General features: G+C 41.0%; 1 protein-coding gene across 3 annotated transcripts in view; it reads left to right on the top strand.

Moving 5' to 3' along the window:
- Positions 1–16847, top strand: part of CSNK1A1 (casein kinase 1 alpha 1) — a 52428-nt gene extending 35581 nt beyond the window's left edge. For 2 of the 3 annotated variants that reach the window (XM_090064053.1, XM_090064055.1), the window contains 3 exons: positions 3304–3410; positions 4300–4448; positions 15290–16847. In XM_090064053.1, coding sequence (XP_089920179.1) covers positions 3304–3410; positions 4300–4448; positions 15290–15297 — 264 coding nt within the window. In that variant the 3' untranslated portion in view covers positions 15298–16847. The remainder of the gene's footprint in view (positions 1–3303; positions 3411–4299; positions 4449–15289) is intronic. The other variant, XM_090064054.1, reaches the window with a different exon arrangement.
- Positions 16848–18171: the final 1324 nt, after the last annotated feature.

Below are 18171 nucleotides of genomic sequence, written 5' to 3'. Positions count from 1 at the left end.
GGGGAAGGGCTGCTTTCCTCCACCCTGGGAAGGAGCCTGGGGAAAAGTTGGGTGTGGCAATGGGAAAGCAGCCCCTCCTCCACCCTGTGGCCAGCATGGGGCAGCCATGTGGTCCCAGGCTAGAAGCCCCTGCTGGGGCTTTTGGCAGGGCTGGGCAGGTCCTGCTGTTGGGAGAGCCTGCCAGGCTTCCCCTGGGTCTTACTCTCCCCTTGGTTCCTGTCATTTTTGACAGGAACCAAGGGCAGAAAAATATTAATTTTCTAAATTTGTTTTTAGGGGCCCCGCAGGCTGGATAGAATGGCCTCACAGGTTGGATCCGGCACGCGGGCTGTATTTTGCCCACCCCAGTTTATGCATATACTATTTCTTATGTGACAAAAGTGTCTTCATGCAGCATTAAATACATAAATTTGTTTTAGTGCAAATTCTCAAGTAGTAACAGCATAATGATCTAAGTACTAAACATGAGGCAATATGTTCTGTTTTTGCTTCTAATACTCCAACATAAATTGCACACCCAATTTGTAGTATTTTCTCCAAAGGGAATGTTGTCATTCTTAGTGAAAATGATAGTTAAGAACTAAGTATAACTGGAATAAAGCAGTTGATGTAACAGGCTTTTAATGAGGAGGCATAATTTAGTGTGGCATTTTTCCCCACACTTTGAAAGCAGGTATTGGATTGAGAACCTATAAATTGAGTTGGGGGGGCGGGGAATGGGTGTTGGTTGTTCAGTTAAGCAGTCTTAGCAAAGTGGGGCAAAAACTGGCATCATGATAAAGTAGGTGGACAGTTTTTTTTTTTTTTTTTTTCTGTTCAAATATAGATATCTTTCTCTTCTTCCCTCTCCTGCCCCTTATAGTTTCATAGTTTCATAGTAGCTAGAGTCGGAAGGGACCTAGGTAGATCATCTAGTCCGACCCCCTGCCTTAGCAGGAAAGAGCACCGGGGTCAGATGACCCCGGCAAGGTGCTCATCTAACTTCCTTTTAAAAATCCCCAGGCTAGGAGCCTGCACCACTTCCCCTGGAAGCTGGTTCCAGGCCCTAGCCACCCTGACTGTGAAGTAGCGCCTCCTAATATCTAATCTAAACTTACCCTCCGCCAGTTTGTGACCGTTATTCCTGGTCACTCCTGGCAGTGCACGGGGGAACAGGGACTCCCCCAATACCTGCTGATCCCCCCTGACCAGTTTGTAGCAGGCCACAAGGTCCCCCCTTAGCCTTCTCTTGTGGAGGCTAAACAGGTTCAGGTCCCGTAGCCTATCCTCATAAGGCCTGCCCTGCTGACCCCTGATCATACGAGTGGCCCTCCTCTGAACTCTTTCCATATCGTCCACGTCCCTCTTGAAGTGTGGCGCCCAGAACTGGACGCAGTACTCCAGCTGCGGCCTGACCAGTGCCGCATAGAGGGGGAGGATCACCTCCCTGGACCTGCTCGAGATGCATCTGTGGATGCATGATAGGGTACGATTGGCCTTCTTGACTGCCTCCCCACACTGCCGGCCCATGTTCATCGTGGAGTCAATGACGACTCCAAGATCCTTTTCCGCCTCCGTGCTGGCAAGAGGAGAGTTCCCCAACCTGTAAGTGTGGTGCCGGTTCTTCCTCCCCATGTGCAACACCTTGCACTTATCAGTGTTAAACCCCATCCTATTCTCATCCGCCCACCGTTGCAACCTGTCAAGGTCAGCTTGTAGCCTATTGCATCCTTCTAGTGCACCCACATCCCCCCACATCTTAGTGTCATCAGCAAACTTGAACAGGGTGCTTTCTACCCCCTCATCCAAGTCACTGATGAAGATGTTGAACAGTGCAGGCCCGAGGACCGAGCCCTGCGGAACCCCACTGCCCACATCCTTCCAGGTCGAGAAGAACCCATCCACTACCACCCTCTGGGTGCGGCCCTCCAACCAGTTGGCGACCCATTTGACCGTGTGGGCATCGACACCACAGTCTCTCAGCTTTTTGATGAGGACAGGGTGAGAGACAGTGTCGAAAGCCTTCCGGAAGTCCAAAAGTAGACTACATCCACAGCAACCCCTGCGTCTAATGATTTGGTGACCTGATCGTAAAAGGCCACCAGGTTGGTCTGACAAGACCTGCCACTGATGAACCCATGTTGGTTGCCCCTGAGCATGCATTCCCCCGCAAGGCCCTCCTGGATGTGTGCCAGGATAATTTTTTCAAAGAGCTTACCCGGGATTGAGGTCAGACTAACTGGCCTGTAATTTCCCGGGTCCTCTTTTTTTCCCTTTTTGAAGATAGGGACCACATTGGCCCTCTTCCAGTCCTCCGGCACCTCGCCAGAGCACCACGAATGCTCATAGAGCCGTGCCAGGGGTCCCGCAATGACCTCAGCCAGTTCCTGTAGAACCCTAGGGTGAAGATCGTCCGGACCAGCGGACTTGAACACGTCCAGCTTCTCCAGAAGTACCCTAACTAACTCCTCGCTAACCCTTGGCCCAGGCGTTTTGGGGCCCGAGGGGGGCCCAGCAGGGAGGTCAGGGGGGACTAAGTTGCCCATCGTGTCCTGCAGGGGCCCCACATTACCCGGGACCCTCTTTTTACCCCCTATGTATTTGAAGAAGGACTTCTTATTGTCCTTAATCCGGGAAGCTAGTCCTATCTCCAACTCTGCCTTGGCCCTCCTGACTGCCCCCCTACATCCTCGGGCGACTATAACATAGTCCTTCTTGGCGATGACCCCATCTCTCCATTGGGTATATGCCTCCCTTTTAGCAAGGAGACATTCCCGGATGCTCTTAGTGAGCCATGGGGGTTTATGTGCCCTCCTGCTCCCTTTGACCCTTGTTGGGATTACCTCCCTTTGGGCATGGAGGATCGTCTCCTTAAGGAGCAACCACTCACCTTCGACATCTGATTCCCTTCCCCTCTGGGTCCTCAGCGCTTCCCCAACTATCCTCCTTAGCTTGTTGAAGTCAGCCCTCCTAAAGTCTAGGGCTGTTGCCTTGCTGCAGCCCTTTGCCACCTTACGCTGGATGGTGAATTCCAGCAAGCGATGATCACTGTCTCCCAGGTGGCCCATCACCCGCAGCCCCCTCACCAGGTCATCACCCGTGGCCAGCACTAGGTCCAACAAGGCGTCTCCCCTGGTGGGACTGTGCACCTCCTGGGTTAGATGGAGGTCCTGCAGTCTGGCTAAGAACCGACGTGAGCGATCAGACTTGGCTGACTGCTCCTCCCAGCAGATGTCTGGGAAGTTTAGGTCCCCCATGATGACCACATCATCCTGAAGACCTCATCATGCAGGTCCTAGTTTGACTAATGTTACTGCTTTACAGGGTTTTCCTGCAGAATTTGCCATGTACCTGAACTACTGTCGTGGTTTGCGCTTTGAAGAGGCACCAGATTACATGTATCTGAGGCAATTATTCCGTATTCTTTTCAGGTCAGTTTGAAAACTGTGCAAGTATCTAGCAACCTAATTGTTTGCTTGCATCACTAGGAACTTTACGCGGCTTGTTTATTGAGCTAGCTTGCTGTGTCCAGAAGAGAAGACCCCTGCTAAGTTTAGTTCCCACTTTAAATTGTAAGCTCCAGTTTGAGAGCTGAGAAGCATGGGAGAATATGAAACGGTTGTGAAGGAAAACAAACCTTTTTCTGTTCCATTTGCGTGACTGTGGTACTCGCATGTTTTTACATCAGTGACTTTGTGCCTGCATATCAACAAGCCATGAAATATCTAGAACTGGTATTTCCAACCACCTCTAACAAAACTATTACAAAAGAACTGTTGAGTTTTGAGGAAGAAACATTAGAGGAGGAGGGTTGGGCATTCAAGGGGCCTCCCCGACAATAGGACTGAAAGTAACCCTGCAAGTTCATTTGATTTCAGAATGGGGGTGGGAGAGTGTTTTTTCTAAAAGGTTTTTCTGATAATGAAACATAAGAACACAAACCCAGATTTCTTTGGAAAAAGCTTTTAATTAACAGGAGCGCTAGTATTGACTCTTCATCAGCTGATCATTTTTGGGTATGTTCCTAAATATCAGACACTAAAGAGTTCTAAATTTGTTGCACTCAGAATCCTTCTTGTACCAGAATAAAAACAGAAGTGTTGTGTCTTTGGTGCAGTCAGAAGGAACAGCTGAACTAGAAGGAAAAGCTTGTACATTTGTGTACACAAGGGAAACAAATATTGCTAAATGGCTTCAAGCTTGTTCCCAGAGCCCTTTTCAGTTTAATACTCACTGTCTACGTACTCTAGCTCTGTTTTCTTTCAACTAAAACTTGGTATTTAAAGGTAGTTGTCATGCATTTCCTTTCTCTTTTTCTAGGACCTTGAACCACCAATATGACTATACATTCGACTGGACAATGTTAAAGCAGAAAGCAGCACAGCAAGCCGCCTCTTCTAGTGGGCAGGGGCAGCAGGCCCAAACCCCCACAGGCAAGCAAACTGACAAATCCAAGAGTAACATGAAAGGTTAGTAGCCAAGAACCAAGTGACGTTACAGAAAAAAAAATTAAACACTAAATTGGATAATGCCAGTGATTTGAAGTGTTAGATCAAGGAGGTGGTTAAAAACATACATTTGGCTGTTCATTTAAAAAAACAAGAGACGTCCTTGGAGAATTTGACTACTAACTTTAAACCAAAATGTCCTTGTTCTTCATATCATTTCTTTTGGGAATGTTGGGTCATTTTAACCACTGCATCTTTTGCTCCCGCATTAACCCCTTTCCAAAACAAGAAACTGACTTGGTGTTGGGAATGTGATAAATGATACAATCCAAAATCCTAGACCTAACACTTTTAAGGATCGTGCTTTATGCCCGATATCTGGAGACTTTGGGTTCTACTCTGTTCCAGCTATTACTAGTGTTGTGGATTTGTCTCTTGCTCTCCACTAAATGTTGAAAATGGGAAATTGTGAATGATCTGGCTCCTATCATGTGCCATCTTGGTTATGTGAATATCTGGCATTCAGAATCGCTTGGCCCAGTGTCAAAGTAAAGGACCAGGAAGTCGGAAATGTCTTGCCAAAATTCACATATCCTCACTAACTACTGCGGATCTCCAGAAAGTCACAGTTTTCCAAAGTGGCTGGATGCTTGTGGCTTTCAGATTTTCTTGATAAGGAGTATGCTTTTCCAGTTCATGCTATCAAGGGGAAATGTTAATTTTTACATGTGATTACTAGCCTAATGTTTTAAAAATAAACTTCAATTTAAAGAAAAGGAATTTGGTTTAAAATGCTTAAGAAAACTAGATATAAATTATCTGGCTGCTTTTTAGCAGAGAACCTGTTCCAGTTTTACCTTCACAAAGTGCTATTCTAATGTTACTGCACTGATGCAGTATAGTTGCCATTGTAGCAGCTCCATGTGCCCAAGCTGATGCTTCAAAACAAAAGGGGATGGTGTGTGATCCAACTAAGTGAGTCTACACAAGCTAAAATAATCTTGGGTGTTCATTGGTAAGGATGCAAGGAAGTATATTGTTAATGTTTTTCTTTGCAGTTCTTCAGTGGCTCTTGGTCCTAATCTTCAGGATCCCCTTATTTGTGCCCTGTGCTAAAACTTTCTTCAGGGGAATTTTAAATTTGCAGTTTTAGCTTAAAAAAAGAGAAAAATGTGTTGGGAAACAGTGGAGAAATAGCACCTTAACTCTGTTTAATTGAAATAATTGACACGTGTGACTATCCTTGGGTGGATGCAACAGAAATATTCTATGATTCTCCTTGCTCAATATTAGACGTGCGTAGTAGGATTGAAATTTATATTCTTTTATCCCAACCCTAAGTACCAAGCTTTTCCATAATTACCAATATTGATGTGTTCTTCTGAATTAAGACCTGAGAATTAACATTGCTATTTAAAATCTGAATGAATTTCATCAGTTTGTCGGAGGTAATTATTGAAATATAACAACCCTAGACTTTCAAACAGTGGAGAGCTTTAACCTGTCAGAGGCTCAGTATCCTAGGTACATGTTCTAGTTGCTTCTTCACGACTCTCTAAATGTCTTTGAGGAAATTTATATTGTCTGGCAAACTTTTAGTGTCAGTCTGAAGTAGGAGTTAAACCTTTGCCTCCTTGCCCTTTTCAAAGTAAGGTGCGTCTTTTAAGCTTTGTCTAGACTTGAAAAACAAGATTAGATAGATAATATTAGCTAATGCATTGACTTAATTTTTTAATGCAAGTTAGTTCTCAGTGTAAACTAGATTTTTTTTTTTTTTTTAAAGTCAGAAAACTTAGCTAGTCAGGGCCAGTCCTAAGAGCCCTTGCCCCAAGTAGGAGCCCCCAAATAAAACTATTACTGAAACCACTGATGTTGGCAGTTGATCCTTTGTTTGTGAAGGGGTGGCCTTCAAAGCATTTCTGTTGGATCATATTCTTCTTACACAAGAGGAACAGAAGTGGGAAGGGGAGGAGTCTCTCAACTCCTACCCTGCTACGTATCTCATAGGAATTCCATGACTCGGGTTCATTATTTTGGACACAAAGTGAATGGAGAGACTTGCTCACACTTTGTTACCTCCTGTATTACTTATATTACTGACTCTGGCTTCTAAGAGGTGGGCAGGGTTATGTACCTAATACTGATGTAAAATATACAGGTGGGATGAGTTTAAGTCCTGAACAGAATATCAAAGCCTCCACATTTCAGTGTGTTGCTCCTCCTGTGATCGTCTATCTGCAACAAATCATTTGATTTTTCTCCTCCCCTTCCCATCCCTTGCCAGGGAAGCCTGGGATAATATCAAAATAGATCCCTGGCTCCTTTGGATTATTCAGACTAGATAGCCTACAGGTTTCCCTCGTTTTATGCTGGTTCTGTATGTGCAAATGCACTCTTATGCGGTGACTCTTTTTATATGAAAAATTTGTTATATGCAAGGTAAATTCTCTCATGCAACTGGTGTGGTGAAGCTTGCAGTCAGCTGCTTTGTGCGGTGCATTGTGGGAGTGATGTGCACCAAAATAGTGTCCTGTGTGGATCTCTGCTCCTCACTTGTTATCTGCGACGTGTTTCTCTAGTTGTCATGCCCATTATGATAGTACGCACAAGGACAGAGCACTATCCGCTGTTGGTGAGTACCAAAATTGTCCTTGTCAAAGTGATAGAAATGGGTCTAGGGTTCAGTACAGTCGAGGTCTTCGGACTTACCCCTATTAGTTGCATTTTAGAGTGGCTTCCCTTTATGTGAATTCGAGCTATGCGCCATTTTCCAGGAACACGTGTACAGCATAAAGTGAAAGAAACCTGCATTTAGTTTTAGTCTGTTTTAATCTACCACGTCTACTACCCTCTTCACGTTCTTCCCTCCCTTTTGCAGGACTCCATCTTATGATAGCATTTTGCAACAGGGAGATCAATTTTTCTTCTTGAAGCCATGGAGGATGTTCCTTCCTCTTTTCATGGGAAAGAGCTTTTTATTTATGTTCTTCCCAAGTCCCAAGAAGAAAAATTGGAGAACAACTCATGATCCAGTGCATGCATGCATTCCTCCCTGAATCAGAAAAGTCCTTTCTCTAGATCCACAAGACTTTCACAGATCTTGGCCTGCAGGGACATGATTCCATATCTTGATACATTACACTTGCAAGGAACACTTTGATTCATAGTAGCAATATAATATTTCCATGTGGCCTCCCCTTAGACCTGTCAGACTCAGTTGTTCATTTTTAAGGGCTTTCTCCTTCCCTTGTTGCATTGCTCCCTTAACCCCTTACCCTTACATGCACACACAGGGCACTGGACGATACTAGGAGTCCCCTTTTTCTGTCCCTTTCCTCAGTGTACTGCTCCCTCACCCTATCCCCTGGGCAGAAAGTATTTTTGGGAAAACGGGGTACTAACATTTACACTCTTGAACCAACTTTTGGATAGTGGGAGGAGCAAGGGACCTTCCTTTTGGAAATCTCAGGCATTGGTTTTGAGACATGGGTAAGCAGGCAAAATTGCTGCTTATAGTAGCTTTCCTAGACTTTACCACTGTGTAGTCGTCTGCTTTAGTTCAGTTTTGCATTTATGACAAAATGTAAAATAAAAGCAGTTCTCAAACAGTAACATTGTTAGAGTTTTAGGAGGCATATCATTGTGCAGAGACGCCATCACATTGTTCCAGGTCCATCATTCTTCATATGCAAAGCTGGCTGACAGGGTTGATAAAAACTGATCTTGAATTTTCATATTGGGTTTTGTTTAATTAAAAAACAGCTTTAAAAAAAGTAATAGAAATGTGATGTGCTAAATATACTAAGGCCTCAACTTATTTCTTACAACATAAAATAAATAATTGCTGAATTCCATGAGTGTATACAAAAGCTGAGCTATAGATAATGTCTCTATATAAAAGAAGAATCGGGGGGGGGGGTTGTATCAGAATTTTCAGGTCTAGCTTTATAAATAAAGCACCGTAGGTCATGTACTGTATTATGGCTTGAAGCTGTATGGGAGACCTAGGGACTGTGCTGCTCTGTGAAACTGCCGAAGTATGAAGGCGTGGGGACCCACCCTATGATTCCAGGAGACCTGTCATCAGAAACATCTGTCAAGCCCACCCGATATACCAGGAAATACCCTAAGCACAATACTTTAAAAGAATTAAAGCTAGAACATGTAATGGACTGTGAACAAAAATGTAATTGGCAGGAGCTAACTTTTCCTTGTGGACAAGGCTACCAATGAAGCCAAGCTGAACATAATGAAGGAACCTGTAATTTATGAGTGCAGCATTCAGTTGCATTTTTTTTTGGTCAGGCTGACATACTCTGTGCATAAAGGAACATCTTGAAATTGCAAGATACCTTACAACAATTTTTCCTTCAGCTTTGTGAAGGAAGCAAGAGGAATCAAACTACTTTTATCTCCAAGATACGCAGTGAAATTCAGTGGTTAGTTGCTTTGAGTCCTTTAAAAAAAAAAAACTGACCTATTTAGATGAGTATGGAAAAAATTGTAACGCAATAGATGGAATTCACAATGGAAGAACTCGACACAATGAAGCAGAATGTAGAAATGCTGACCCTGTTGAAACCTATGTCCATAGCCGTGGACAAACTATGGAAAGATTTACTGCTGTATTACAATGCTGTTGATTTTGAAATTTGGAAAGCACTTCAAGAGACATCAAAGAAAGAAAGAAAGAAATATCCAACAACAAAGTTAAACTGCAAGTAGTAAAGAATTAGATGAAGCACTTCACCATACTGTCTTGCCAATACCTTCAACTGGGAGCACCAGGATTGTTGCGAGACTGCTGGAGAAAAAAGATACAGCTATACAGGGTATCTAATTATCTCCCACCAGTAATGCCAGCCCTGGCAAACTTCAGGATTGGGGGTGAATCACTTGAGCAGTGTGTGGATTTTTTTGTTTTGTTTTAAGAGACTTGCTGCACCAAACCACTGGAAGCCACCAGGTGTAAGCAGCTGGGACTGGAACTGAATATTTCAGCAAACAAGCCTTTGAAAGCAAGTAGCCTCGTCTGCAGGCAAAGTAAATGTATTCTTCATTTGGACTTTCATCTTCAAAAGTGCAAGATTAATTGGAAGTTAAAGGAGCAGGAAAATGTCTCTCTTCCCCCACTCTGGTGGGGGAGAAGGGTACGCAAAATAGGAGGAGGAGATAAGATCTGCTAATTCTTTAAAAGTTTGAAGGGTGGCCGAAGTAACTCAAACAACTTCATTTTCAAGATAGTCAAGGGACTAGGAAGCAGTTTACAGGCACTTTCACTTGGTCATACTTGAAACTTATTTTTCCCCCAGGTTAACTTCTTTTAAATGCATTTATTTCACTAATTGCAGTTAATACTTGTAAATGTGAAATATCTTTTGATTAAGGGAAGTTTTATGTATCTGAAGCATTTTAAGGATTAAACAGCTTGTTAATAAAGAAATGTGTGCTATTCAGTGTGTTTTTTACTTTAAATTTCAGTTGCCATACTAATGTAGTTGTTTCACACACCATGATCAATATATCTGGGAAAGGAGCAATAGATCATTAGCTATTTTCTAATGTACCGAGAACACTAAGTCCTGATTATTTTTCAACACCTGGAGGAAAAATCTGCCATGCGTGCAGGCTGGGTAGGGGAAATAACCTGTTTGGGAATTTTTTTTATAAGAAATTCCCATGCCCCTGGGAAAGAGAAACATGTGCTAAATGTAAACAGTGCAGTGAAGATGCAAAGCCTGGTAGCTCAAAGGAAGCAACATGAAAAATGTTCCTCAGAAGGCAGTGAACTTGAAGATGGTGACGTGGACATGTCTGAGCCATCTGGATCCATTGGTTAGTAAACTTAATATTTTTGAATCATTCCTGTGTCTTACCTGCCATATAGCAGTGCTAGTAAATGATAAACGTGTGATGATATTAATTATTTTGGGTGGGTTACTTATGAATTTCAAAATTGTTATGTTCAAAATCTAATGGATGTGCCGGTTTTTGGGAGTATTTGTCAATTATATGTTTTTAATATTAGCCCTGCACTTTCGAAATCAGTCCTTTATTGTTCAGTGTAAACAAATACACCAGTCCTAGGTAAAGAGATCTTATGCAGAATACAGTTTAATAGGCATTTATGAATTTTAAAATAAAAGTTATTTTTTTTCCAAGCTGTTCTATATTGGTAAACAAAAGGGTTTAAGTAGAAGAAGATAACCTTTTATGATTTAGTGAATATTTTCCCTATAGAATTGGCTTTGAAAATATATATTGTTTAATCACAGGTTAAAAAACATGTGCTGTGGGGAGGGATTTTTTTTCACTTATCTCATTACAGTCTCAGTAATACTCAGTATGAGTGACTTTTTTTTTTTTAACCATTTTGTTTCAAGGTCCATCTTAAACCTAAGAAATTTGTGAACATCCGTCTACAATATCTGCAACTTCAGAATTGTCTGCTGGTACCACCAAGAGTCCTGCAACTAAACATGCCTCAGACGGTGAATTACCTGCATCCAAAAAGAGCTTGTTCGTTACCAAGTAAAACTATGGATGAGGGCATAATTATGACCAGCAAAGTCCAGTAGGACCACGTAGATGAAAAGATTGCTCGGTTCATTTATGCAACACATTCTCCCTTTAGTCTTGTTCAGAACAAAAACTTCACTGACATTCAGTCGTTACCAGCAGGTTACACTTTACCCAGCAGAGAAGATGCTGTAAGGCTTCTGGATATAATGTATGAGAAGGGAAACTAACAGTGTGCAAAAAACATTGAAAGGAGAAGTCTTTGCTGGATGGTGCAGTGCTCACCGAGATCCAGTTAAATGTGCTTGTGTCTCAGCAGAAGATGGGACTGTTTATTGGAAATAATTGATACCTCAGGAAAAGCCAGTGCTGCAAAATATTTTAAAGAAGTAACAGTAAAAGCTGTAGCAAAAATGTTAGCATCACATGTGTTGACTTGTCACTGATAATCCTGCAAATATAGCAAAGATGAGAAGAAATTTAGAGGAAAATGAAGCACACCTAAAACTTACTGAGTGCACTGTTAATTTTATGCATCTTATAGCTAAAGATTTAAGTGCTCTAGGGATAAAGAAATTAAAATTGCAGAATACTTCCTATAACAACCAATTTGCTTCAGCTTCACTGAAGAGAGCTGGAGAATCCAAGTCAATTCTCTCCTGAGATGTGTGATGGAATTCAGTGGCTGACTGCTTTGAGCTACTTATTAAGAACTGGCCTGGTTTGATGACCATCTGTGAAGAAAATCATGATAAAATTGATGGAAGTATAGCTAGAGTAGTTCAACATTGGACTAAAGAGAAATGTAGGTTTTAGCATATTCAGTACATCATCTATGTCCACAGTCTTGGACAAACTGCTGCTGCTGTATTGCAGATGCTGTTGAAATTTGGAAAGACCTTGAAGAACCTTTTTAAAGCAAGAAATACCCAATAGCAAAGTTAAATTGCAGGCAGTAAAGAAGCGGATGGGTCAAGCACTTGCTCCACCTTGGTTTCTTGACAACAGGCATCTATCTACCCTGGTACTTTGGATTAAGCATAACTGCCAAAGAAGAAAATGCTGTTATGATATGAGCATCTACTGTGATTGCCCATCAGGCATGCCAGCCATAACAAATATCAGGGCTAGAGGTTGAACCATTCAAGCAGTACCTGTTTGCTGAAGATGGTTTTAAAGAAAGTCCCGCCCCTGAACTGGTGGAAGTTGCTGGCAAACACTTGGAAAAAGAGTGTGAGATTTGAGTTCTGAAAACTTGAAAGAAGGTGTTTTGTGGTGGTGGGGATTTTCAAAATAGCCAAAGTCACTTTTTTTAAACCGCTTTGTTAAAGAGAATTGGGCAAGTAGGAGATGTAAACTCGAATGACTTCCACCTAGGCATTTTTAGATAATTGCCCCCAGGGTCACCTGAAAGAATTGGTTTGACTTACTAACTGCAGTTCACATTTCTAATACTACTACAGCTAATACTAACGCTTAATAAATTTAATTGTAAATTTGGACTCTGTTTTGATTTAAAAGTTTCTGTATACAAAACAATACTTTGTTCAATAAATGTGTACTGCTGATCTTGTGTGTGCTAATTAAATCCATCTTAATGCAGATTAAGATGCAAATACAAATATAAGCAAAATTGTAGTTATATAGTGAATATGAAATATATATTTCACCACTTAATAGCATATTAAACTGTAGGATATTTAATGAACCAAGTATGTTGAGCTGTATTTTTTTTAATTATATGGTATACATAACTTGTACCTAAGAAACACAGCAAATCTACTGTAAAAACTGCATTTGATTGTAAATCAACATGTCTTAATTGTTGTATCAACCAATGAAATACACCTTTTAAAACCAAAAAACTACAGTGAGAGTTGATTGGTATCAGTGATTTTTAGTTGATCAATATCAGGCTTTTGCCTTACTGATTGAAATGAAGTTGATTTAAATCAAACTATGCTGCTTACCATTTGGGCAGAGTATTGCCCATCCTCTTTGCAAATATAGGCAGTCCTCAGACTTCCATCACAATTGGTTCTTGGTTCCTGAAAACTGCGTCTTCAGTTGAAACACTGTAACTTGTAAACAATGCTATAAATGGGGGCTTGGTTCCTGAACCAAGGCCCAATACCCTGTTTTCACCAAAAATACCCCAGAATTTTGTACTCAGTTATACATGAGTAATATAGCTACATTGATGTATTTATATTGCAAATAGCTATCATTGATTTGGAAGGACTTCTTTGAGGTGACTTTGCTGGACTTTTCGAAGGGTTCTTGGCTGGAGTCTTCTCAGGAGTCTTGGCTGCAGGTTTTTCTGGAGTCTTGTCTGCTTTCTTAAAATGTTCAAGGAAGTTTAGACAGATATTCTCCAGGGAGACAAGCGATACAGTGAACTTGTTCGCTGGCCTGGCATTGCTTCAGATCAAGCGTTGTAAACTCAAAACTGACGTCATAAAGTTGAAATGGTGTCAATTTATAAGCGTTGTAAGTGCGAAACGTAAGTCGAGGACTGCCTGTAGCCTGTTCATTTTGGCTTTGCCTTCTTTCCTAAAATTGCCTGGTTATTGGGTTAGGACTAATAAATATTTCTTCCTATTTGTAGACTCTCGGTGTCTTTTTCACTTTCTAGAACTAGTATTAGTGCATCTATCGGATTCAGTTAGAGCAAGGATGTCAAAAACGCAGCCTGAGCTGGGTCTGACCCATGGAGCTGTCTCAGAAGCTGGGGTATTGGCAAGCTGTCAGAAGTTGAGGCTGTGGCCAGCAGTGGACATGGCCTGCTGCAGAACTTAGGGCCCCGTGGCCCCAGTGGATGTGGCCTTTGGCAGATGGGCAAGCAAGGGACATGCAACAAGCCCTTGGCACTGCAGCCACCTGGCCCACTGATTGTGTGCCTCCACCACAACAAGCAGCTGCCTGGCACTGCAGTGGGGGTCCTTGGTGAATTTAATACCCTTGAGTTAGAATCACATGTTAAACCCATTGTGGGGGAATTCTGTTTCCTGGTCTAGGTTCTCCATTTTAACCATTAGCTGCATGTTCATTACACCATATTTGCATGAAAATATTGGTTATTTGACGTCTGCTAAGTAGGAGAAATGTAAATTTTGTTTATAATGGCTCTGCTGTTCTCGTCTTGTGAAGAAAAAAATCTGAGAAACCTTGGATGAGGCCTGCCTGAATCCAAAGTTCTTTGTTTTGTTTAGTTTTTAACTATACTGTTCATTTACTTTTGTTTTCTTTTGCTACATCTAATGCTAGCACTTCTGAGGATTTGTCTTCATATGGTCAAAAAGTTTCATTTCTGGATGAAACTAAGCTGTTCTCCCTAGAGGTTATCTAGGTGTATTTTTGGAATGTATCAGGCTGTTACCAAATACTTAAGTTTTAATGCACCTGGTGACCAAATGAAAGGTCATTTTGTATCTGTAGCTTGCTTTAGAAATAACTCCACTGATGAAACCCTGTAGAATGGCTCCTTAAAGGTTGAAATTCACTTGTTCACAACATGCTGTTTCATTAAGAGGGCATCCACAGAAGGTACTTGCTTTGGCAAAGACTTGAAGCATCTGCTCAGAGCAAAAGGTTTCTGCTTGAGCCACCTAGAGTAGAATATGCAGGCAGTCATTTGAAGGAAAAATGGATGTGCCTTTAGAGTAATTTGGTTCTTTGAGATTTGTCAAAAGCTCCTTCCTTTCCCTGTAATGTTGGAATTCATTCCTCTTTGGACTTTGGTTGAAGAGAAAAGAGGCAGTGTGAACCTCTTCTTCCCACTTTGCTCCTCCAAAAAGGCTTATGAGCTAAAAGGTCTGATCTCAGACACATGAACATCAAGAGTAGAGAATATACAGATGTAATGGATGCCAATTACTGTAGGGAAATGGCCTTGCTCTGCTCTCGATGCTCTTCAAAAGGGTAATGTGCATAGCAGTCATATGACTGCTTGTGACATTGAGACACACTTGGCATTAGACAAGTAGAAAACAGTTCTGGGAAACTGCACAGTCCTTTCTAGTGATGAGAGAAAATCTTGTCTGAATCCTTGTGTGAGAGACTTTGCATTAATGTAATGTGCAAGGCTCTTTTACTTTTTTTGTATAGCAAGAACAGTGCAAATATATGGTGTGTGGAGGTGAGCTAAAAGTTGGTCTGACTGATCACTGCTTTCAGTCATGTTTAACACTATAAAAGAAAAATGGGGACTCGCTTCCAAGATGGTACAGCATATTCCGTCAGTAGCCCTAGTGATTGGTGTACAACCCTCTCCCCCTGTGGGTGGAGGCTGCTTCTCTTCTTTTTTCAAATATCAGTAAATTGTCCTTGTGTTTGTCTTGCAGGTTTCTGAGCATGAAGAGAGGAATGGACAAAGCAGAGCAGATTGGAGCAGGACTTGTCACTCCCCAAATCCTAGAAATTCTAGTTCATACGTACACTTGCCAGTGGTTGTGGGCAACCATTTACTTGGTGTAAAGAACTTAATTTCAGTATAAACTGGCTCTGGGCGGTGTCAGTGATGCTGCACCCTGAGTTGTAGCAGCTGTAATTGTGAATTATTACTGAGATAGTGAAACATGGTGTCCAGTTTTCTATTGCATTTTTTCAAGTGGAAAAGTTTAACTAAATGGTTGACATGCAAGTGGTGGAGAAAATTGTGCATATGCCAATTTTTGTTACCTTTTTACTTTGAACTACACTGCTTTGAGATCTCATTGTTTTGGAAGAATGGCATGAACAAGTCTTCAGCAACAGTTGTGATAATTGTAAATGCTCACAATTGTGCACTTTTTTTTTTTTTTTTCCTTCTGGTTCTTCCTCCCTGGGTTTTGAAAGCTGCACACTTAAAACATTCTTAAAGCTGTTGGCTTCTATGTGCAACATATCAAGCCAGCTGACATGGTAGTAACCAAAGATTCCAGTTTTTGAGCATACGAAAGACTCTGCCTGCTTACCTGTGCTAGAAATAACAGCATCTAAAGTGAAGACTTAAGAGAAACTTAGCGACTACTAGATAATCTTTAGGACTCTGCATTAACTCTATAATGTTCTTGGTATAAAAGGAAAAACAACATATTTGTCACAAATTTAGTTAACATCTTACAACTGAACCTGTATGTAAGTTGCTTAGATATATGTAATCACTGTAAACATCTATATGATCTGGGATTTTGTTTTTATTTTGAAGCGGGAGCTTTTTTGTTTACAAGTTCATTAAAAACTAAAAACTGTTTCTGTAAGGAAATGAGATTTTTTTTTTTTTTTAATTTGCCTTGTTAATTCAGCCTAAGAAATCGACACCACCCCAATTTTTTTAAGCGGACAATTTCAAGGCCATTTGTTAAGCAAGAGATGTCTCTTTCGAAATCATTTTAGACTTAGTGTTGTAACTCTTCCTCACCTTTTTGTTTTTAAATAAATTTTTGTATTTTTTTTCCTTGAGGGGGAAGGGCAGTCTTGCATTTTTTTTATAACCTTCTGCATTGATACCCAACCCTCAGAAACAAGAGATTGGTGGATTTAAAATGAAATGGCATCTTCTGCAGACCCACTCTTGGCAGCCCACAAACATTGCCATTGTCTTGCATCGGCTGGACTGACTTGCGATGTATTAGTTTTTGAAAAATGAGAATGGAAGTGTTTGGATGGTTTTAAACCAAGGCATTTTCTTTCAAGTTCTTGTGAAGTGGATATGATCAGATTAACTCTTGTTCTTCTGACAGCTTCCCACCGTGCAGTGTTCATATTGGCTACTGCCCCAGGCTGTCTTACTTCTCACTTACTCTAGTCCAGCTAAAAGCAAGAAGTACTTTTATTGCTGGTAATTCTTTAACAGTGTAATTTATTCCTTTATAGCATGTCAGAATAAATTTAAAAAATGTCTGAAAATGCTGCCAGATGCCTATTGTGTAAATGGTGTTTTGTATATTACCTTTTTTAAACACTTCATGCCATAGCAAAGTTTTGGTCATACTGCATATTTTATTAGTGGGAAAGATCTTTTATTGCTGTTACTGAGTTATTCCAGGATTGCAGGATATCCTGTGTACTCCTAGTAATGACGCTGAGTTCTCAGTCTTGCTATAAAAGACGGTCACTCTTCTAAAAAATAGTAGCTAATACATTGTATGGGAAGAGAGCTGTCTTTCCTGGTGGGATTCTCCAGATATGAATGATCATTCTCTTTTGTAAACTGACAACAGAATTAATAAACTGCTTCAAGAGTTAATATGGGTAATTAAGTTAGGATAGGCAGGCTATTTTGAAAGTTTACTAACTTCAAATATATATATTTTTAATAATCCTTGTGCATTCAAAAGGCTTTATTTGTCCTTTTGGTAATTCTTGCCTTTTGAGAAGGGCAGCAAGGAAGAATGCTTAAGACATGGGTTCTTGGCTGCTTCTGTTCCTGTTAGTATTTCACCTCACTGGTAACATTGCAACCTGAGCTTATTGATATCACTTACTTTTGATGGAGGGTAAACTAGTTTTGTTTTATTGAATCGTAGTTCTTTGCAGTAGGTGGGCATATTGGCATTCATAATTTAAACATGTTTCCCTCTTTTCCATTGCCGTCATAGTGGAGGAATATTTTAAATGGCAATGGGTAGATATTTTGGAGGAACATTGTAAGTAAATGTTGAGAAGAGCCTGCAGGCGACTCAGGAGGTGGCTAAACTTTTGCTATCTGCAAAGATTACTTAGCAGAATTCCTTTTAAGTTAATAAAATGTGCATATACTAAGAATGTCTTCCAATTAACTCCCTTTAATTTAGAAAGTTCACCCCTGAGTGTGTACTAAGTGACTTGTAAGCTTTCCATTGAAGCCTCTCCCTTGTCTGTCTACAGTGATGCATAGCAGGTGTTTTTATCTAGCCATACATTTATTACTACATAAAGCAGGAGGCTATTGCAACAACATTTTGCATACCAATGCTAAAGTAGAATATTGGTCACAAATAACTGTGCTGTCCACAATAATATGTAATGATGCCTTCAGATAAAGACCACCTTTAACACACAAGCACAAACTTGTTACAGTCTGTAACATTTAGCTTGATTCTTCCTGATTCTCTGAAGGTGTTGCTTGCTGTGTATAGTTCAGATATGTAACAATTAGATTGTAATGACGCTTCCAATTTGTTAAACTAGGTGTCACTCAGCAGTATTTACAATGCAGTTTCCTGGAGTGTTGCCTTTAACCCAGCTCCTACACATGCACCTA

This window comes from Crocodylus siamensis, chromosome 10 (assembly GCF_052110815.1).
Source record: "Crocodylus siamensis isolate JL-2025a chromosome 10, ASM5211081v1, whole genome shotgun sequence".
NCBI classification, from domain to species: Eukaryota; Metazoa; Chordata; order Crocodylia; family Crocodylidae; genus Crocodylus; species Crocodylus siamensis.
The sequence above is the reverse complement of the archived record's forward strand: the minus strand, read 5'-3'. Positions and strand labels throughout refer to the sequence as shown.